Source organism: Carassius auratus, chromosome 12, assembly GCF_003368295.1.
Source record: "Carassius auratus strain Wakin chromosome 12, ASM336829v1, whole genome shotgun sequence".
Taxonomy (NCBI): Eukaryota; Metazoa; Chordata; class Actinopteri; order Cypriniformes; family Cyprinidae; genus Carassius; species Carassius auratus.
The window spans coordinates 17,895,735-17,913,186 of NC_039254.1; the positions used below are offsets into that span (position 1 = coordinate 17,895,735).

At 40.0% G+C, this 17,452-nt stretch overlaps 1 protein-coding gene and 1 long non-coding RNA gene across 2 annotated transcripts; one reads left to right on the forward strand and one right to left on the reverse strand.

Annotated features, from left to right (window-relative positions):
• The first annotated feature begins 1,939 nt into the window (after positions 1 to 1,939).
• On the forward strand, positions 1,940 to 5,852 carry wfikkn2b (WAP, follistatin/kazal, immunoglobulin, kunitz and netrin domain containing 2b). The gene is made up of 2 exons (XM_026277393.1): positions 1,940 to 2,709; positions 3,413 to 5,852. Exons 1-2 carry the CDS (start codon positions 2,509 to 2,511, stop codon positions 4,907 to 4,909), a joined length of 1,698 nt encoding a protein of 565 aa, XP_026133178.1. The 5' UTR covers positions 1,940 to 2,508; the 3' UTR covers positions 4,910 to 5,852.
• Positions 5,853 to 11,718: 5,866 nt separating this feature from the next.
• LOC113112033 (uncharacterized) lies at positions 11,719 to 17,228 on the reverse strand. Its single transcript, XR_003293383.1, has 2 exons — positions 16,533 to 17,228; positions 11,719 to 13,893 (listed from the first exon to the last, which is right to left on the reverse strand). It is a non-coding gene; the product is annotated as an uncharacterized LOC113112033 (long non-coding RNA).
• Between the last annotated feature and the right edge of the window lie 224 nt (positions 17,229 to 17,452).

Genomic DNA, 17,452 nt, shown 5'->3' on the forward strand with positions numbered 1-17,452 from the left:
ACCTCTCGGTGGATGATTTTAAACAGTTTTTTCACAACTAACTATCCTGTTATTTCAATGGCACACCCTGAGGTTGCATCAGTCCTCACTCAAGATGTTCAGACTGACAGGAGTTTATTAATTTTTTGTTCCCATTACAATATTTCCTCAAACAAACACATCCCACATTGCCTCCGTAGAGGGCAAGTAAGGTAATGTGCCTCTGAAGCAGGTACGTGAAAGAATGCAGTGTGTAGCAGCTCCTTCAGCAATCAATCACACCGAGCGCAGGAGAGCTGCTGTTGCAGTATGTTATCAATGTGCCAGCAGTTAAAGCGGCTCATCAAAGCCTTTTATTCCTGCTGGAGGCCAGATACTCTCCTCAACCTGGATCCTTCACTCAAACACGCTTCCTCTGCAATGTTTGAGGAAAAAATGCTCGATTGTTAGAGGTTCGGGTAATGATATATTTGAATCGAAACTCCCGAGGCGTGAAATATCATAAGGATAACTGTTGATGGCCAAATTGTAGTAAATCTTTCCTGAATGTCAGTCTACAGTCTGAGATTTCTGGATATTTAAGTGAGGTAAAATGCAAGGGGGGAAAGAAAAAGAAAGAAAGAAAGAACGTGTGATTCATAAAGAGGTTGTCCTCATTTGACACCTAACCTGAACGTTTTTTCCCCCTTTTTTTCTCCCCATTCTCTGGAACAATATGTGAGAACAAGGAATTAAACAGTTAAAGTTAACAACAAGGCACTGTTAAAGTTAATCTCTGGTCACAGGGGTAAAACAAGGTGAAGCGTCTCATGAGCAGCTCAATGTTAAAAAACACTTAGTAGCTTGTGTTATATATATAAGATATTTTAGAATTAAAATAGAAAAAAAAATAGATTATAAACTGAAAGAAAAAACAACAACAACCAAACAATAAAAAATACAATGTTTTAAATTATTTAGTTAATCTTTCATTTGTTTTCAGTCTTATTTTGTGTTATATATTTATTGTTTAAGGCATGACTCACTAGTGCACTGTGAATGAAACGTCCTTTGTTCGGTCCACATTTTTGGCAGGACTAAAGAGAGTCTTGTAGCCCTTAGTTAATCAGCATTAGTGTTTTTGCATTAATAGGTTTTGAGTTTTACTCGCAGGCTGTGGTTTTATGGAAAGCTCCATGTGTTCTACATAAGATAAACCCTAATTTTAATGCAAATTACATTTATTAATTGAATGCATATCATTTAATTTACAATTTCATCAACATGTGCTTTAACTCCAGTAGTGTATGATTGCTGAAAAATAAATATCTCTTTACTGAACAAGGAGAAAGGGGATTTTGTGGGAAATCATAAAAGTATTTATAAATGTAATATCTATACAAATGCAACTAAAATAGTAAAAATATTTGAATTGAAAATATTTTGTTGATTTTTTTATGTAAAATAGTGCAGTTTATATTTATTATCTTATGCACTGTCACTAATATATATTTAATTTAAAGATAAAGACATAAAAAATGGCAAAACGAAAAAACTTATATAAATATATATATTAAATATTAGATCAAATTATGGCAATCAGCTGGATGCGCGCTCGCGTCTTCGTGCACAACTTTAGTGTTTTAAAAGAGAATCAAATGCGTCTTTAGTGCATCTTTAGTTGTGTTGTACTACACTTATGTTTTTACTTACTTACTGTATGTTAAAATATACCGACAGCATTATCGATGGATCTGTTTTTTCCTCTTTGTTATGTATAGGCTGTTTACTCGCACACTTAACTAGACTACTCCTTATATATTGGAATTGGCGATTAAAGAAAGTATAACCTAGTGGATTTGACTTTGCATTTGTGTGACAGGATTAGATTTTATACCATATATCTGATCCGTAATTAGGAATTTTACGATAAACGTAAAAGCTGTGACATTTTTTCTTACCTTGCACATTTTGTCCTGGAATGCCTTTATATTGCTCTGGTTTGATGGAGATGTTATCTGTGATTGGTTAAACGGGTGTATATTACTTAAACATTGATATTTGAAAACTGACGTTCTTGCTTTAAGGTTTTTATGTGGTATACGCTGAAGGATCGCGTGCGCGCAATTCCCACACGCGCGCAATTCGCGAGCGCGCATCACGTGGATAAAGGGTTAAAGCAGCAGCCTAGAGCACTTTCAAAGAGAGGCAGGTGTCCTAGTACCAACCCAAATCTGGACCAGATGTTTTTAATCCTCTCTCTAGAACTACAGAGTAATTCATAACTGTCATAGCGCGTAAGGCGAGTTTTGTGGTTAGGAGAATAGCCTTTGTTGCTCAAGAAGTCAAAACTATTAAATAGTATAAATACAGAGATCTAAACTCACTTTTCACTCACAGTATTCTGAAACACTGGGAGAATTTTTTTTTTTAATTATTATTCTTGTCTCCTGCTGCTTGGAAGCTCGAGGCGCTCAATTCTGGCTCAGCTGTTTCAATAAAATTAGGTTAGTTACTCCTCAAAATAAGTCCTCATTTCTGCCCTCCAACATGTGGTGGATGCTGTTTCCTCGCTGGATCTGGTTCGTCTCGGGACAGATTTTGCTGCTATTTGTGGACAGGCAATGCGCGAAAGGCATGACTTTGCAAAGAGTTGCGTATTCCCACGCAGGGATCTGTCCAAACGACATGAACCCAAACTTGTGGGTTGACGCAATGAGCACCTGCACGAGAGAATGTGAATCTGATCAGGTTTGCCTTTTCATTTCATTGAAATTAGTTGTATATACTTATATGTCATGTATATGTACAGTCATTACTTTATACAGCATGAATGAATGAATGCCATGAATGTGCATGCATATATATATATATATATTTATTTATTTATTTATTTAACCATTTATTGTTATGATTATCATGAGAATTAAAATGAAATGCTTGTCCCTTTCATTTATTTTTATATGTTTATATATTATTTTATGTATCTATATACTTGTATGCATGCATGTCCATTTCCTTTATATATATATACACACACACATGACATTTTATATGTATTAATTACATATACAGTGTGTGTGTGTATAAACTGCATGCATGTCAATTTTATTTGTATAAACATATATACATTTTTTATATTTTTATTTACTTTATACAGCATGCATGTGGATATATATATAATAGCAAATTATTGTTATGTATAGTTCTTTTCAGAAGTGTAATTATGAATATCAAGAGGATAAAAATGAAATGCATGTCCATTTAATTTATTTATATATGTATATATAATATTTTATGTATGTATTATTTATATGCATGCATGTCCATTTCCTTTATACATACTGTATATATATGCTATGTATAGTTATTTTCATTTGTGTAATCATGATTATCAAGAGAATACAAATTAAATACCATGCATAATGATGCATTCTGTCTTTGCTTTGTTTAGGAATGTGAAACGTTCGAAAAGTGCTGTGCCAATGTTTGCGGCAATCGCAGCTGTGTGGCGGCCCGCTACATCGACGCTACAGGCAAGAAAGGGCCCATGGGCATGCCAAAGGAGGCGTCCTGTGACAAGTTCATGTGCACTCAGCAGGGCTCCGAGTGTGAAATCTGGGACGGCCAGCCTATGTGCAAGTGCCGCGACCGCTGCGAGAGAGAGCCCCACTTCACCTGTGCCTCAGATGGGATGACCTACTACAACAAGTGCTACATGGACGCGGAAGCGTGCTCCAAAGGCATCTCCTTATCAGTGGTGACGTGCCGCTTCCATCTCACCTGGCCCAACACTAGTCCTCTCCCGGCAGGCACCACCGCATTGCCCACCACCACGCTGCAGCGCACCACTCCTGTAGATGTGCACGCTCCCGTCCTGGCGAACAGCCCATCGCAGCAGTCTGTGTTCGTCGGCGACACGGCCAGCTTTCTTTGTGAAGTCGCTGGCCGGCCCAAGCCAGAGATCACCTGGGAGAAGCAGATGGACGGCCAAGGAAAAGTAGTCTTGAAACCCAATCACGTGCATGGGAACGTTGTGGTCACCAACATCGGCCAACTGGTGGTCTACAACGCTCAACTGCAAGATGCAGGCGTCTATACATGCATAGCCACGAATGCGGGCGGATCCCTCCAAGCGCATTTCCCACTATCCGTAGTTGAGCGAGAGCCAGTCACGAAGTCGAACTCCACTCGTTTCCCGGCAGAGGAATGCTTTAAGGTGCCTGATGGCGAAGACTGTGGGGAGGAAAAGCTGAGTTGGTTTTACGACCCCCAGAGGAACAACTGCTTCACCTTCACCTACAGCAACTGCAGCAAAAACCGCAACCACTTCGACGCTTACGACACCTGCATGTCGTCCTGTCGGGACGAACTCGCCGCTCCTTGTAACCTCCCCATCTACCAGGGACCATGCAAGGCATACGAACCTCGCTGGGCTTACAGCGGATCCCAGCGCCAATGCCAACCATTTGTATACGGCGGCTGCAAAGGCAACGAGAACAACTTCAAAACCAAAGACGCGTGTTTGGATGCCTGCCCGTTCCCAAGGAACCATCGCTGCAAGCCGTGCAAGCCGCGGCACAAGATGGTGACCAGCTTCTGCAAAAGCGATTTCGTGATTCTGGGACGTATGACGGAGCTGACCGAGGACCAGGACTCGGGCCACGCTCTGATCACCGTGGAGGAGATTCTGAAGGATGAGAAAATGGGGCTGAAGTTCTTTGGAAACGAGCCCTTGGAGGTGACGCTGCAGAACATGGACTGGGCCTGTCCGTGTCCAAACGTCACCGCCTCCGACGGTCAGATCATCATCATGGGGGACGTCGACAACGGCATGGCCGTCCTGCAGCCAGACAGCTTCATCGTCCTTTCCAGCGTCCGTCGCGTCCGTAAGCTCCGTGAGGTCATCAATAAAAACACCTGTGACATTTTGAAAGAGTTCATCCAGTAGGACTTTTTCCAGATGTCTGACGTCACATAAAGTAACGATTAAATCGTTGTTCTGGGGTTCTGAGAATCTGTCTTTTATGTACAGCTTTTGTACCCAGACTGTTTGCTTTGACAAGGTTAGATATGTTTCTACAGCTTGAATAGAAATGCTCACATCAACTTGGAAGGTTTTTATAAGAGTTGCCCTTACAAACCCATCTGCCCACCCAAAAATCCCACAAATGCTGTGTCATCTGATGATTTTGATAAATTAAAGTTTTTGTTTTTTTCTCTCTGTGCCTGGTTGACAAGAGGATTTGTTGTTGTTCCTAGTAATTAATTGACTGTTGTATTATAGAATTAGATTTGCTTAATGTGCTTAGATAAGTTGTATATTATTGAATATAAGATCAATTTCAGCAGGAGAAATAATCCGTCTTTAAGGCTCACTTGTGTATAGAACTGAGTGTATATGATTTAGCACAGACTGCATTTATTTGAAGCTATTTATTTTAATTTTTTTTAACCAAAAAGCTGACTGTCATTTCTTACAAGCACTTATGTATTTCTACAATTGTCTTTTTATTATCTTTCTAGTCGTCTGTCATGATTTGCATTGTGAAGTGACACCAAAATAAACCTTTGGAACTCTAAGTATAATTCTTCTTTCTCAAGTGCACAACATCAATTACAAAAACATTTTCTTAGCCAAATCTGCCTTCATAAAACAAGCAGTATTTAATCATTTGAGAAACTACTTTATCTTGTCCAAACAGATACGTTTTTTTAGTAAGGCAAGACACTTCAAATGAATTGCACAAAAATTAGCAAAAAAAACAATACACGGTTGATTGATTGCATTAATTAATATCAGATAAATAATATTTTTTTTTCTGCGTTACAAATTTTCCTGAAATATTACATATGCAATCTAAATAAAGATGCACCAAGTTTCATAAATTTCCAGAAAATGTATCTGAACATTTAATAAAGTCATAGTTCAAAAAATGTATTTCATTTTGTTTACATGTTAAAGAAATAATTTGGATTACTCTTTTTATCACTCCATACATAAATAAATGAAAATACTGCCAGTAGTCAGAAAAAGAAAAACATATTTTCACCATGCTTTCAGGAATTAAATGCTAACTACAGTATACAACAAGTGAATGAAATATATATAAAAAAATCTGTAAAAACCTTCAGAATATAGACAGAATATACATTTTAGTGCATGCAAGTGCTGCTAAAGTGGAGAAAAAAAATCTAAACTGAAAACTTGTTTAAAGATTGCAATTTAATTCGACTGATGCAACTAGATGAAGTGCAATCAAACAAACACTAGGGAAAGCCAAACAGACCAAAATGTCAAAACTGACAAATGCTTAAAAATACAATGCATGTGCCTGTAAAGTTTTGCCTTAAAGCATCGCATTTGAGATGTTGTAGATGTTGGCCTCCAGCATGGACGGGGCCCCTCGGCTCATTCCAGCCCAGACGCAGGGCCATGCTGAGATTCGGGGGGAGCTAGAAGATGAAGAACTGTTTGGATATCAGCTTTGACCATTTGGGACTTCCTCTAATGTCCTAACAGATGGTTTCCTTATAGTTTTTCAGGGTGGGCTTCAAAAGACGCCTGACGCAGGTGGTGGAAAGCAAACCCGTGACCTTAAAAGCAGGGAGTGGCAGAATAGAAAAATATCAAAAACGATTTTTTTAGCTGCCAGGCGTTCAGTAGACCGATCAAGGGGGCCGATGGGAAAGAATGCGTCCAGTTCGATGTCATTCAGAATTACAGCTCATGAGTAAAATCTGAGTATTTGATGACAGTTTTTAACAACTTTATGTTAGAAGAGAGAGACTGGGATGTGTCCTGGGATGCCCTGAAGTTTTCTAGGTATAGTAATAACTTGCAATGAAGCAGGGAATACCTTCTCTCACCCAAAGTAAACATGTTGGCTTCCCTTAGTACTCTGAATGTTCCTGTTGTAAATATGGCAGCGTAGAAACGGTTCATTGTAGTTGCAAATCCTCCTGGCATCTTAAAAGAAAATTTACGGCGCTATGGGTGCCGTTCCAATTCAGATTAATGGGAACCTCACGCATGTCTCTGATCTGCCAAGTGTGTGCTGAGTTATGTAAACCTTGTTCAATGAATTTCACCTGGTGGTTCCTGTTCCCTGGTTTCTGCTTTTTCAATCTTCTTCAAACTCGATGGACCCACAGCATCGTGTCCCCGTTTAACACCGAATCATAAAGCAGATGTTTGCCAAGGTATTATATGCATATATATTACAATCTTAATGAATATTACACTCAGCAAACATCGCTTTGCTAGTTAAAAGTTGCCTAATTGGTTGATGATTATAGGGAACAGTACTGGTTTCAATGAAAGTCAAATTTGGAGCCATAATTACTATTCAAATAACGTTGTTTACACACTGGGATATTATCCAAAAATGTTACCTCAAATAACACTGTGGAGTCTATTCAGAAACACAATGTTTAATTGTATGCATATATTTACATGTTTGGCATTAGAAATGTTTGGCCAGAGAACAAAAAACGACACAACTGCCAGACTGTGTGAGGTTTGATTTGCACAGCATGTGTTTTGATTTTTTAGATCAAAAAGGTGTTAGGCTTTATTTAGGTATAGTATTATTATAATTTTTATGCATGTCAGTGTTTTTTTTTTCCACAAATTCTTTTTTTGAGACTCAATTGTAATTGCTGAAAAACTATACATTCAAAGCAACCAAAGAGTTTTCTTTTTAAAGTCTCACATATAAAATTCTATAGATTTTTTTAATAAATGAAATGTCTCGTTTACGTATGGTAAATCTTGTTCCCTGAAGGAAGGAACAGAGACGTCACGTCGGTGAACAACAAAATTGGGATATCGCTTCGATAGACCAATCTACTTTGAGTGTAAACTAAACGAGCCAATGCACATTGGCATGTAATTATTGCATCCAGCTGCCGCTGATCACAGCGTGAGTATAATAAGGCAGCTAGGTGGAATGCATACCAGGTTTTCGCTTTAGAGCCGAGCCGGAGACCTGGTAGCTCAGTGGTGGTACAGCAAACGTGGCGATGGGACATGACGTCTCCGTTCCCTCCTTCAGGGAATGAGGGTTACCATACGTAACCAAGGTGTTCCCTTTCAGTCGGTCACTCTCGACGTGACATTGGTCACCGAAGAAATTGGTTATCCCTACCAAAGCGCCATGGAGCTGCCCCTTCCAGTGACCCTTCCAGTGCCCTGTGCGAGGTGCCTGCACCAATATTAGGTGTAGGCCGGGGTTCGGAACAGGTAGTTCCACTCACCCACTGGGTGAGATTGGATAAAACTGGGAAAACGTGCCCGTTCCGCTCTAAACATGGACGCTGTGGAAGCCCTATCCTTCTCAAAGGAGTTTTAGGGGTCAAATTTTGAGGTGATTAAAACCCTCTTGGGAGGGCAGAAGTCTGCTGGGGAAACACGAGCTCTAAGGCTATACCTTGGACTATATGCATACGGGTACTGCTTAGGTTTAAATATGGAACCCAGCCTTCCATGGTTCTCAAGGATTCATCATGTAGGCTTGGCGCTGGACATTCCGCCGCGTCCAGCTGCCCCAGGTGATGGAGGATCTCAACAGGGTCTACCTGACACGGACACTCTGGAGCAATTTAAGCAAGCCGACACTAACTGGGGAATCTCAGTTCCACTATCCTCCAGGGGCAGCACTTGCAGGTTCACCACTTGGTCTTTGAAGGGTGCAGTGGGAACCTTGGGCACGTAGCCGGGCCGGGGCCTCAGGATTACCTGGGAGTCAGCCTGCCAAAACTATAGGCATGAATCGTCGACTGACGGGGATGCAGGTCCCCTACCCTCTTGAAGGAGGCCAGTGCAAACAGGGACAGAGTTTTCAATTAAAGAAACTTTAACTCAACTAAATGCAAAGGCTCAAATGGGCCCTGCTGTATTGATTTTAGCACTAGAGTCAGGTCCCAAGAGGGTATAGAGGGGGGCTAGGAAGGATTTAACATCCTGGCCCCTCTAAGAAACCTGATGATGAGGTCATGTTTACCTAACAACTTCACATTCATGGGGTCATGGTACGTAGCAATAGCGGCAACCTGAACTTTGAGGGTGGAGGGAGACAGTTTTTCGCTCCAGCCCTTGCTGCAGAAAGCAAGACAGCAATCGGGCATCTTCAGGGGGTCTTTTCTGCGAGAAGCAGATCACCTTGTCGGTTGATGTACGCCACGATCGCTGTGTTGTCTGTTCGGACCAGCACGTGCTTGCCTCATAAGTGACCTTTGTGAAGCTTCAAGGCATTGGTGGAGACAATGGAGAGACAAGGACAACCCGAAAGGGCAGGACCTTGTACTGATATGCCTGTCCTTCGAACGCAAACTGCAGGAAAGGTCTGTGGCACAGAAGGATCGACACATGAAAGCATGCGTCCTTCAGCTCGATTGCTGCAAACCAATTTTGGGGACAGATGCACCCGAAGATGCGTTTCTGCGTCAACATCTTGAACGGTAGCCGATGAAGGGCCCTATTCAAAATTCGCAGATACAAGATAAGTCGTAACCCAGCTGCCTGCTGGGCAGAGGGTTGGACCGCCTCAGTCTGCTCCAGTGCAGATGAGAACTGCTGGGCCAGGTTCTTGACTGCGTCGCTGAAGAGTGTGTGTCTGGGACACAGGTCAATATCTACAAAAGCAGTCCAAAACAAGAAACATGACAAACACTAGGGAACATGAAAAGCAGGGTGACATAAACCAAGGACTCCATGAAACTGACAGAAACAAACAGGGTATATATGGACAGGTGAAAATGATGGGAACAGCTGAGTGCAATTAACAGGGGTGCAATTAACAGTGATGAATCAGACAAAGGCTTGTGGGAAATGTAGCACCTGCAGTGGGGTGACTATATGGGGAAGTGAGACCACTAGTGGACACCCAGGGATACACAGACCAGACACTGTTACACCTTCGATGCTCGGAGCGCGAAGTTCTGTAGTAACGAAATAGCATGTAAGGCAGAAGCAGCTTCCCCACAAGCCATATAGGCACTGTCGGTTAGACCAGACGAATGCCTATAGGCCCGGGAAGGAAGCACCAGGTCTTCCCGCCCAGGAATTGGCCACTTGCAACACGACAGGGGGTAGTGCAGCCTGAAGTGAACAACCCACTCGACTCAGGAATGACCACCGCTGAAGCACCGTCTCCCCAACAACACAAAGCTTCCGAGAGCGTGCTGAACTCGTAGTTCACAGTAGACACCGTTGAGAAGAACGATACTAATGCTCGGCTCCGAATCGAAAATCTGGTATGCATTGCACCTGCTGACTTTTTATACTCACGCTGTGATCAGCGGCAGCTGGATGCAATAATTGCATGCCAATGTGCATTGGCTCGTTTAGTTTACACTCGAAGTAGATTGGTCTATCAAAGCGATATCCTAATTTCGTTGGTCACTATAGACGTCACTGAAAGGGAACCCTTTATTCAGGGATGTATAAAGTACTAGAGACCCAGACTTGAGTAAAAGTACAAGTACTATCAAAAAATTTAATTAATAACTTACCCGTCATGTCGTTTCAAACCCATAAGACCTCCGTTTATTTTTGGAACACAGTTTAAGATATTTTTAGATTTAGTCCGAGAGCTCTCAGTCCCTCCATTGAAACTGTGTGTACGATATACTGTCCATATCCAGAAAGGTAAGAAAAACATAATCAAAGTAGTCCATGTGACATCAGAGTTTTTTTTTGAAGCATCGAAAATACATTTTTGTCCAAAAATAGCAAAAACTACGACTTTATTCAGCATTGTCTTCTCTTCCGTTTCTGTTGTAACAGTTGAAAACAAAGCAGTTTGTGATATCCGTTTCGGGAATGATTCATTAGATGTAACCGGATCTTTTTGAAACAGTTCACCAAATCTAACTGAATCATTTTAAACGGTTCGCGTCTCCAATACGCATTAATCCACAAATGACTTAAGCTGTTAACTTGTTTAATGTGTCTGACACTCCCTCTGAGTTAAAATAAACCAATATCCCGGAGTAATAATTTACTCAAACAGTACACTGACTGAACTGAAGAGAGAACTGAAGAAGAACACCGAGCCGAGCCAGATAATGAACAATAGACTGACTCATTCACGAGTCAAGAACCGTTTCTGTCATACGCGTCCGATTCATGAACTTTACTTTAGTAAAGTACAGATACCGCCTTTTAGTACTTAAGTACAGTAGTGAAGTAGTTCTACTTCGTTACTATACATCTCTGCCTTTATTAAACCATCAGACAAAACACTTAAACAATATATTTAAAATAAATGCATATGTGCTTTGCATCATATTTGATGCATATGTCTTTTATGGTTCATAGTCTGTCATAGTGAAAATATGGAGGGAAAAAACAGCTCAGTTTTATTCAGAGACTCAAACTGAACAAAAATATGTAATTGGATACAGATGCTGATATTTATATGAACTTCTGATTCTTGTGATGTAAATCAATGAGATCTTTATAACAGTATAACAGATACATACATAATATGATATGTCAGTCGTCACTCTCAAAATGTTATTTAAATGATCATAACAAATAATTAAATGCAATTCACTGATGATCGAGAGCTGAACAAACAAACATTCCTCAATAGATTTGAGATGTTTTGAGGATTGGGAGTGTCATCCCTCCTGAAGGAGGACGTTTGCACATTCATACTAAAAGACCTTTCTTGCTAAAAAAACAAAACAAAAAAAAAAAAAGTCTAAACTATAAAGCAGATGTCAGGTTAGTACACGGAGGCAGAGGTACGTGAATTCAACACAGTCTTTATTTAAACAAGGGTTCGTGAGAGGGAAGTAAGTGTAATCTTGGTGCGGGTTCTGTGGAGTTTCTGTCCATAGAAGCCAGGTAAATTCGCTTCTGTGAAAGCCAGGTGAGTTCGTTACGTGTCAAGACGGCAAAGCCACACAATACGTGAATATCAATATGTGTCTCTTCTCTGTGCAGTGAGAGATCAATGGTCGAAGAATCACATGGGCACTCAGGAGATATCGAGGTACGTAGGAGAGTTCAGATCACGGATAGTGTCAAGAGCGTTCTGGAGACAGGAGAACAAAGACACACAGGTTAACTTCTCAAATGTAAGTATACGTTACTGCTGGTGTTTCTGTGAAGACAAGGAGAGTAGGAGACAAGATCATGAGGTCAATTCCTGTTGGAGGCTTGACAGTGAACTGGGGTTTCCGGAGGTTTCTCATAGTGCAGGGGTAATGGAGATCAGGTGCTGGTGATTAGAATTCGGGAGAGTGTGAGCACTGGTGATTGGCTGGGACTGGGTCTGCCTGATCCCTGACACTACCCCCCCGTCCAGGGTCCGTGCCAGTGGGCCTTAATCTCCGGCATCGTGGGGGTCTGCCTTGAGGTCGTGGAGCTGGGTTTCTCAAGGAGACGTGAAAGGTAGGGTGGATGCGGTACTGGGCAGGAAGCTGGAGTCAATAGGTGACCGGGTTGATTTGCTGCTCTATGGGGAATGATCCGATGTATTTTGGGCTTAGTTTTTGGCATGGCTGTTGTTATCTTATGTCTCGGGTGGAGAGCCATACTAACTGGCCGGGTTGGTAGAGAGGGTTCTCCTTATGGTGGGTGTCTGCAAAACCTTGCTGGCGATTGACCGCTTGTTGAAGGTGATGGTGGGCTTGGTTCCACACCCGCTCGCAGTCGCGGAATAAGTAATTTATGGCCAGAACGTTCTAAGGTTCTCCTGACCAGGGGAATACATTGGAATGGGGTGAGATTGGTTGATGTTTGTCTGAGGGAGTTTTGAGCATATTCGGCCCAAACTAAATACCTGCTCCATAAGGTCTTGTTCCTGTGAAAGAAGGTCCTAAGGAAACAGCTGATGTCCTGGATTTTTCTTTCAGTTTGTCCATTGGCTTGAGGATGGTATCCAGATGTTAGGCTGACAGTGATGTTGAGCATGGCAAGGAAAGACTTCCAGACCCTTGAGATAAGCTGAGGTTCCCTATCGGAAACAATGTCCTCGGGAACACCAAAGTTACGGAATACATGGTTGAATAATAATTGGGCAGTTTCAAAAGCTGTGGGGAGGATTTTTAATGGAATGAGCTTGCAGACCTTGTAGAATCTATCTAAGTCTACCAGGATTCTTGGATCCCTGATGGTAGTATATGAGGAAATGGAAACGTGTTAAAAATAGTGCCCACTTGGCCTGGCGAGGGTTAAGTCTTTTAGCTTCTTTGAGATACTGTAGGTTCTTGTGATCCGTGAGTACAAGGAAAGGCAGCCGGGCTCCCTCTAACCAGTGCCTCCATTCCTCAAGGGCCAGCTTCACTGCTAGTAATTCCCAGTTGCCGATATCATAGTTCCTTTCCGCAGAGGATAATTTTCTAGAAAAGAATGCACAGGGCATTGGTTTCTGAGCTTGCTGAGGTTGATGGGATAAGATGGCTCCTACCCCCGTGGTATATGGCGAACTGTAACCGTAGCGTAGGATTTAGCCCTTCCCGGTACACCATGAGTAAGGCCTTCTCGTTCCATCCATTCGCTGCGGCCAGGGTTCCACATTCGAGCGAGTATTCCGACACAGATTTCTTTCCTTGACGTAAATGTAGTAATCATTCGCTTACGGAGGAATAAAATTCTGGAATGATGAAGTGACTGCGCTTTCTTGGAACCAGAGTGCTTCTGCCCACCTTTATTTAAACAAGGGTTCGTGAGAGGGAAGTAAGTGTAATCTTTGTGCGGGTTCTGTGGAGTTCGTGTCCGTGGAAGCCAGGTGAATTCGCTTCTGTGAAAGCCAGAGGAGTCCGTTATGTGTCGTGACGTCAAAGCCACACAATACGTGAATATCAATACTTGTCTCTTCTCTTTGCAGTGGGAGCTCAATGGTCGAAGAATCACATGAGCACTCAGGAGATATCGAGGTACGTAGGAGAGTTCAGATCACGGATAGTGCCAAGAGCGTTCTGAAGACAGGAGAACAAAGACACACAGGTTAACTTCTCAAATGTAAGTATACGTTACTGCTGGTGTTTCTGTGAAGACAAGGTGAGTTGGAGACAAGATCATGAGGTCGATTCCTGTTGGAGGCTTGACAGTGAACTGGGGTTTCCGGAGGTGTCTTATAGTACAGGGGTAATGGAGATCAGGTGCTGGTGATTAGAATTCGGGAGAGTGTGAGTGCTGGTGATTGGCTGGGAAAGGGTCTGCCTGATCCCTGACAGTAGACAACAGAAGGCATGTAGTAGACTGTGAATAAGAGGTTTAACAGCAAAGCTGTTATCATGTTGAGTATTTAGATGCTTTAGAAATACATATGCACAAAATATGCAGCTTTACAGTGTTAAACTGTATGAAGTTCACTGATCCTGCTTTTGCTCCCACTTATTACTGGAAACCACAGACGGGAATTAGCACTTAAATTGCACAATTATGTATCTTTACCAACCTTAATCGTTTTAAAAACTTCTCATTTTCAATTAAAGCTGAAAATAACTCGAACTAAATAATCTAAAACTTTAAAATAAAAAAATTACAAAACTATAAAGATATTTAAAAATTAGGGTACAAAACTAAATCTTTAGCTAAAATGAAAGTGAAAACAGAACATATAAATATGGAAATCTAAAATATTATATCAAGAAATCTACTGATTAATCGGCCCAGTAGATTAACGGAACAATCGGTTATCGGCAAAAATCCATGCCGATAGTTTTTCTGGGTTGCTCCGTTGCTGGAGGAGCTGCTGAGAAGTCCTGCTGTCATTATACAGTGGGAGGGCGCCCTCTAGAGGCGGAAACATTACCAGCACGTGCTGTTTGTTTTGACACGTGAGGCTGAGCCCTGAATGGAGCTGTAAAACTTCAGATGCAGATTTAAAACATATGTATACAGTACATTAGCTACATGTAATATAATATAATATAATATAATATAATATAATATAATATAATATAATATAATATAATATAATATAATATAATATAATATGGAGAAAGTGGAGTAAAGAGAGGAGGCAATCAATATATTAGTGCATTGGTATGTAGTTCACATTATCCCTTTGAGTTCCAACCATGATAAACTCAGGTCTGAGGTTAATAAATTCGGTGTTCAATCATTTCAACATGATTCGTTATCATTAGTTAATGCAACTAACTCGAGTGATCAAGGCATAATTAACAATGAAATGATATGTATATATATTTAAAAAGTACAGTACACCCCCCCCCCCCCCCGTAATACAGTTAAGCACTGTTTAATCTGGAGTGTTGTTTGTTGTCATTCAAATCATTAAAAAAAAAAGATTGATAATAAATCTGCCACCGCCCAGTGTGGTAGTCAATGTTATTGGTAAAATCCACTATTGTTCAGCCTGTAAAGATAATAAAATAACATGCCCGACAGCGAATACTGGCAGCTGTAGTTTGTTTATAAGTAACATACTCTGCGTAGCTACCAATCATTTAAATTGATTTAACTTTTCATTCATTCGCATTTGTTCCCCATCCTTTCGCCAAAACACAAAACATTTCAAATACAGTGTTGTAAAAAAAAAAAAAAAAAAAAAAAAAAAAATCCTGTCTGGTGAAATAAAGGTTTAAAAATATATTGTGCGATTTCAGTCGGCCTACATCAAACCTGTTTTATTACATGATGAATATGTGATGTTGTGATCTCATCAGTAGATGTCAGTGTCGTGTCAGTGATTAGTATTTCATTACAGTCTAAATTTGCTCTTTAACATGCAGCCTGTGCACTGGAACATTTTAAAGGTTTCATTCTTTCACTTCACATAGAATGATGTGATATGCAACATGATATCTGTATATCTGTAAAATGAACCGCAGATCTAAGATCAGCTGGCATTTATATTAGCCTTTAATATATTTGTCAGTTTAAACAATTAGGATTAATAATAATATTATTATTATTTATAAATATATATTATATATAAAAAAAATCAATATAATGTAATATAAGAAATTGAATTTTAATAAATCTATATTTTTATCTTATTTATAATTATATTTAAACTTTTTAAGGCCTTAACATAATAGTGTCAATAAATAAACAAATATATATGAATCATTATATATTAAATTATATCTAATTTATAAATTATATCATGCTAAATAATGTAATAACAAGTTAATAAATATATAATTAAAAATAAATAAATATAATTACACTGAAAAAAAAAACAATTCATTGTTCTTTTTTTCAAAATTCTTTTTTTAAGGTAAGTGGTTGCACTCAATTTATTTTAGCTACATTTAAATAAACAAATGTTGCTAGAAGTTAGTCAACTAAATTTGTTTATTTAAATGTAGCTAAAATAATTTTTTTTTTTTTCAGTGTACATTAATTGTACCCTGTATTATAAACTGCTCATGTAATGAGATTTAAGTCATATGCACACATAATGTTTTAACCTTTCATTTAGCGTGTCTCAGTGTGTTACATAATATAAGATTTGACACGGAAATCCCTCACTATGACCATCATAAATGTAGACACGCGCTCCTGCAATAACCTTTGCTCACATAAACAATCTGAACCACCATGTTTGCATGTAAATACTCGCAGATTTGCAGTTGCAGTTCACCTGATGACCGATGGGTGGCGATACAGTGCCGTTCGGTTCGGACCACCTTCACAAACAATTCTCTCTAAGCAAAGAGTTACGCTGACGTCACCAAAACATTGCGGCATGTAAGAAGCCAGTTATTGCGTTTTATTTTTGGCCCAGTCAGGAATAGAGCGTCTCGGAGCAGGACCGTCATAATCCAGTGGGACCAGGTCTAGGGTTAATCCAGCCTTCCTCACCAAGACTATCAAAAGCTCTCCGTATGCGACACTTCAGGGTGTCTCGTTAGATCTCAAGAGCTCTGTCTGCCTCCGTCTCGCGCTCCTCGACCTGAATTCATCCCTCTTCTCTCTTATATAAATCACTCATCAGGATTCGAGTCACACAAGCTGCTCCAAAATTCCACTGAACGTGTTACTCCAATTACGCAATCAGCTTTCAGATGCGCAGAAACAGAACGAGCACATGACCTCTCGGCCTGAACCTACATAACCAGTCATCTGATTCAGATTCTTTTGACGTATTTCCAGTGCAAAACAAGCTGAATAATTCTTCCGTAAACATGCAAACATGCAGAAAACAAATAAATAATAATAGTTGAGTGGGATATTAAAAGAACAGTTCCTATAAATGAAGAATGGTTTAAAAACAGGATGAAAAAATGATTTACCCTTGGGTAATGAAAATACTTTGGGGTAAACTGTTTAAGATTTGTTTACGACACATAGCCTAAGTTAATTTTTTCCAAACCATTTTTTTTTTAAATGTGTCTTCCCCTTTGCTTTAAGAAGAAATCAAAGCTAATGTAGTGAGATATTTTTATTCAAACAAAAAGCAAAAGTGGGTTAAAAATAACTTTTCAACTATTCAAGATTAATTTCTTAATATCTTGCATTTTAAAATAAAGTATGAAACTTTTTTTCTTCTGGTTTTAAACT

What these genes read in the sequence shown, in the direction of transcription:
- wfikkn2b (XM_026277393.1), top strand. Translation starts at nt 2,509, where the DNA reads ATGTGGTGGATGCTGTTTCCTCGCTGGATCTGGTTCGTCTCGGGACAG. An exon ending in GAGAATGTGAATCTGATCAG is followed by an intron (nt 2,710 to 3,412) that starts GTTTGCCTTTTC and finishes TGCTTTGTTTAG; the next exon opens with GAATGTGAAACGTTCGAAAA.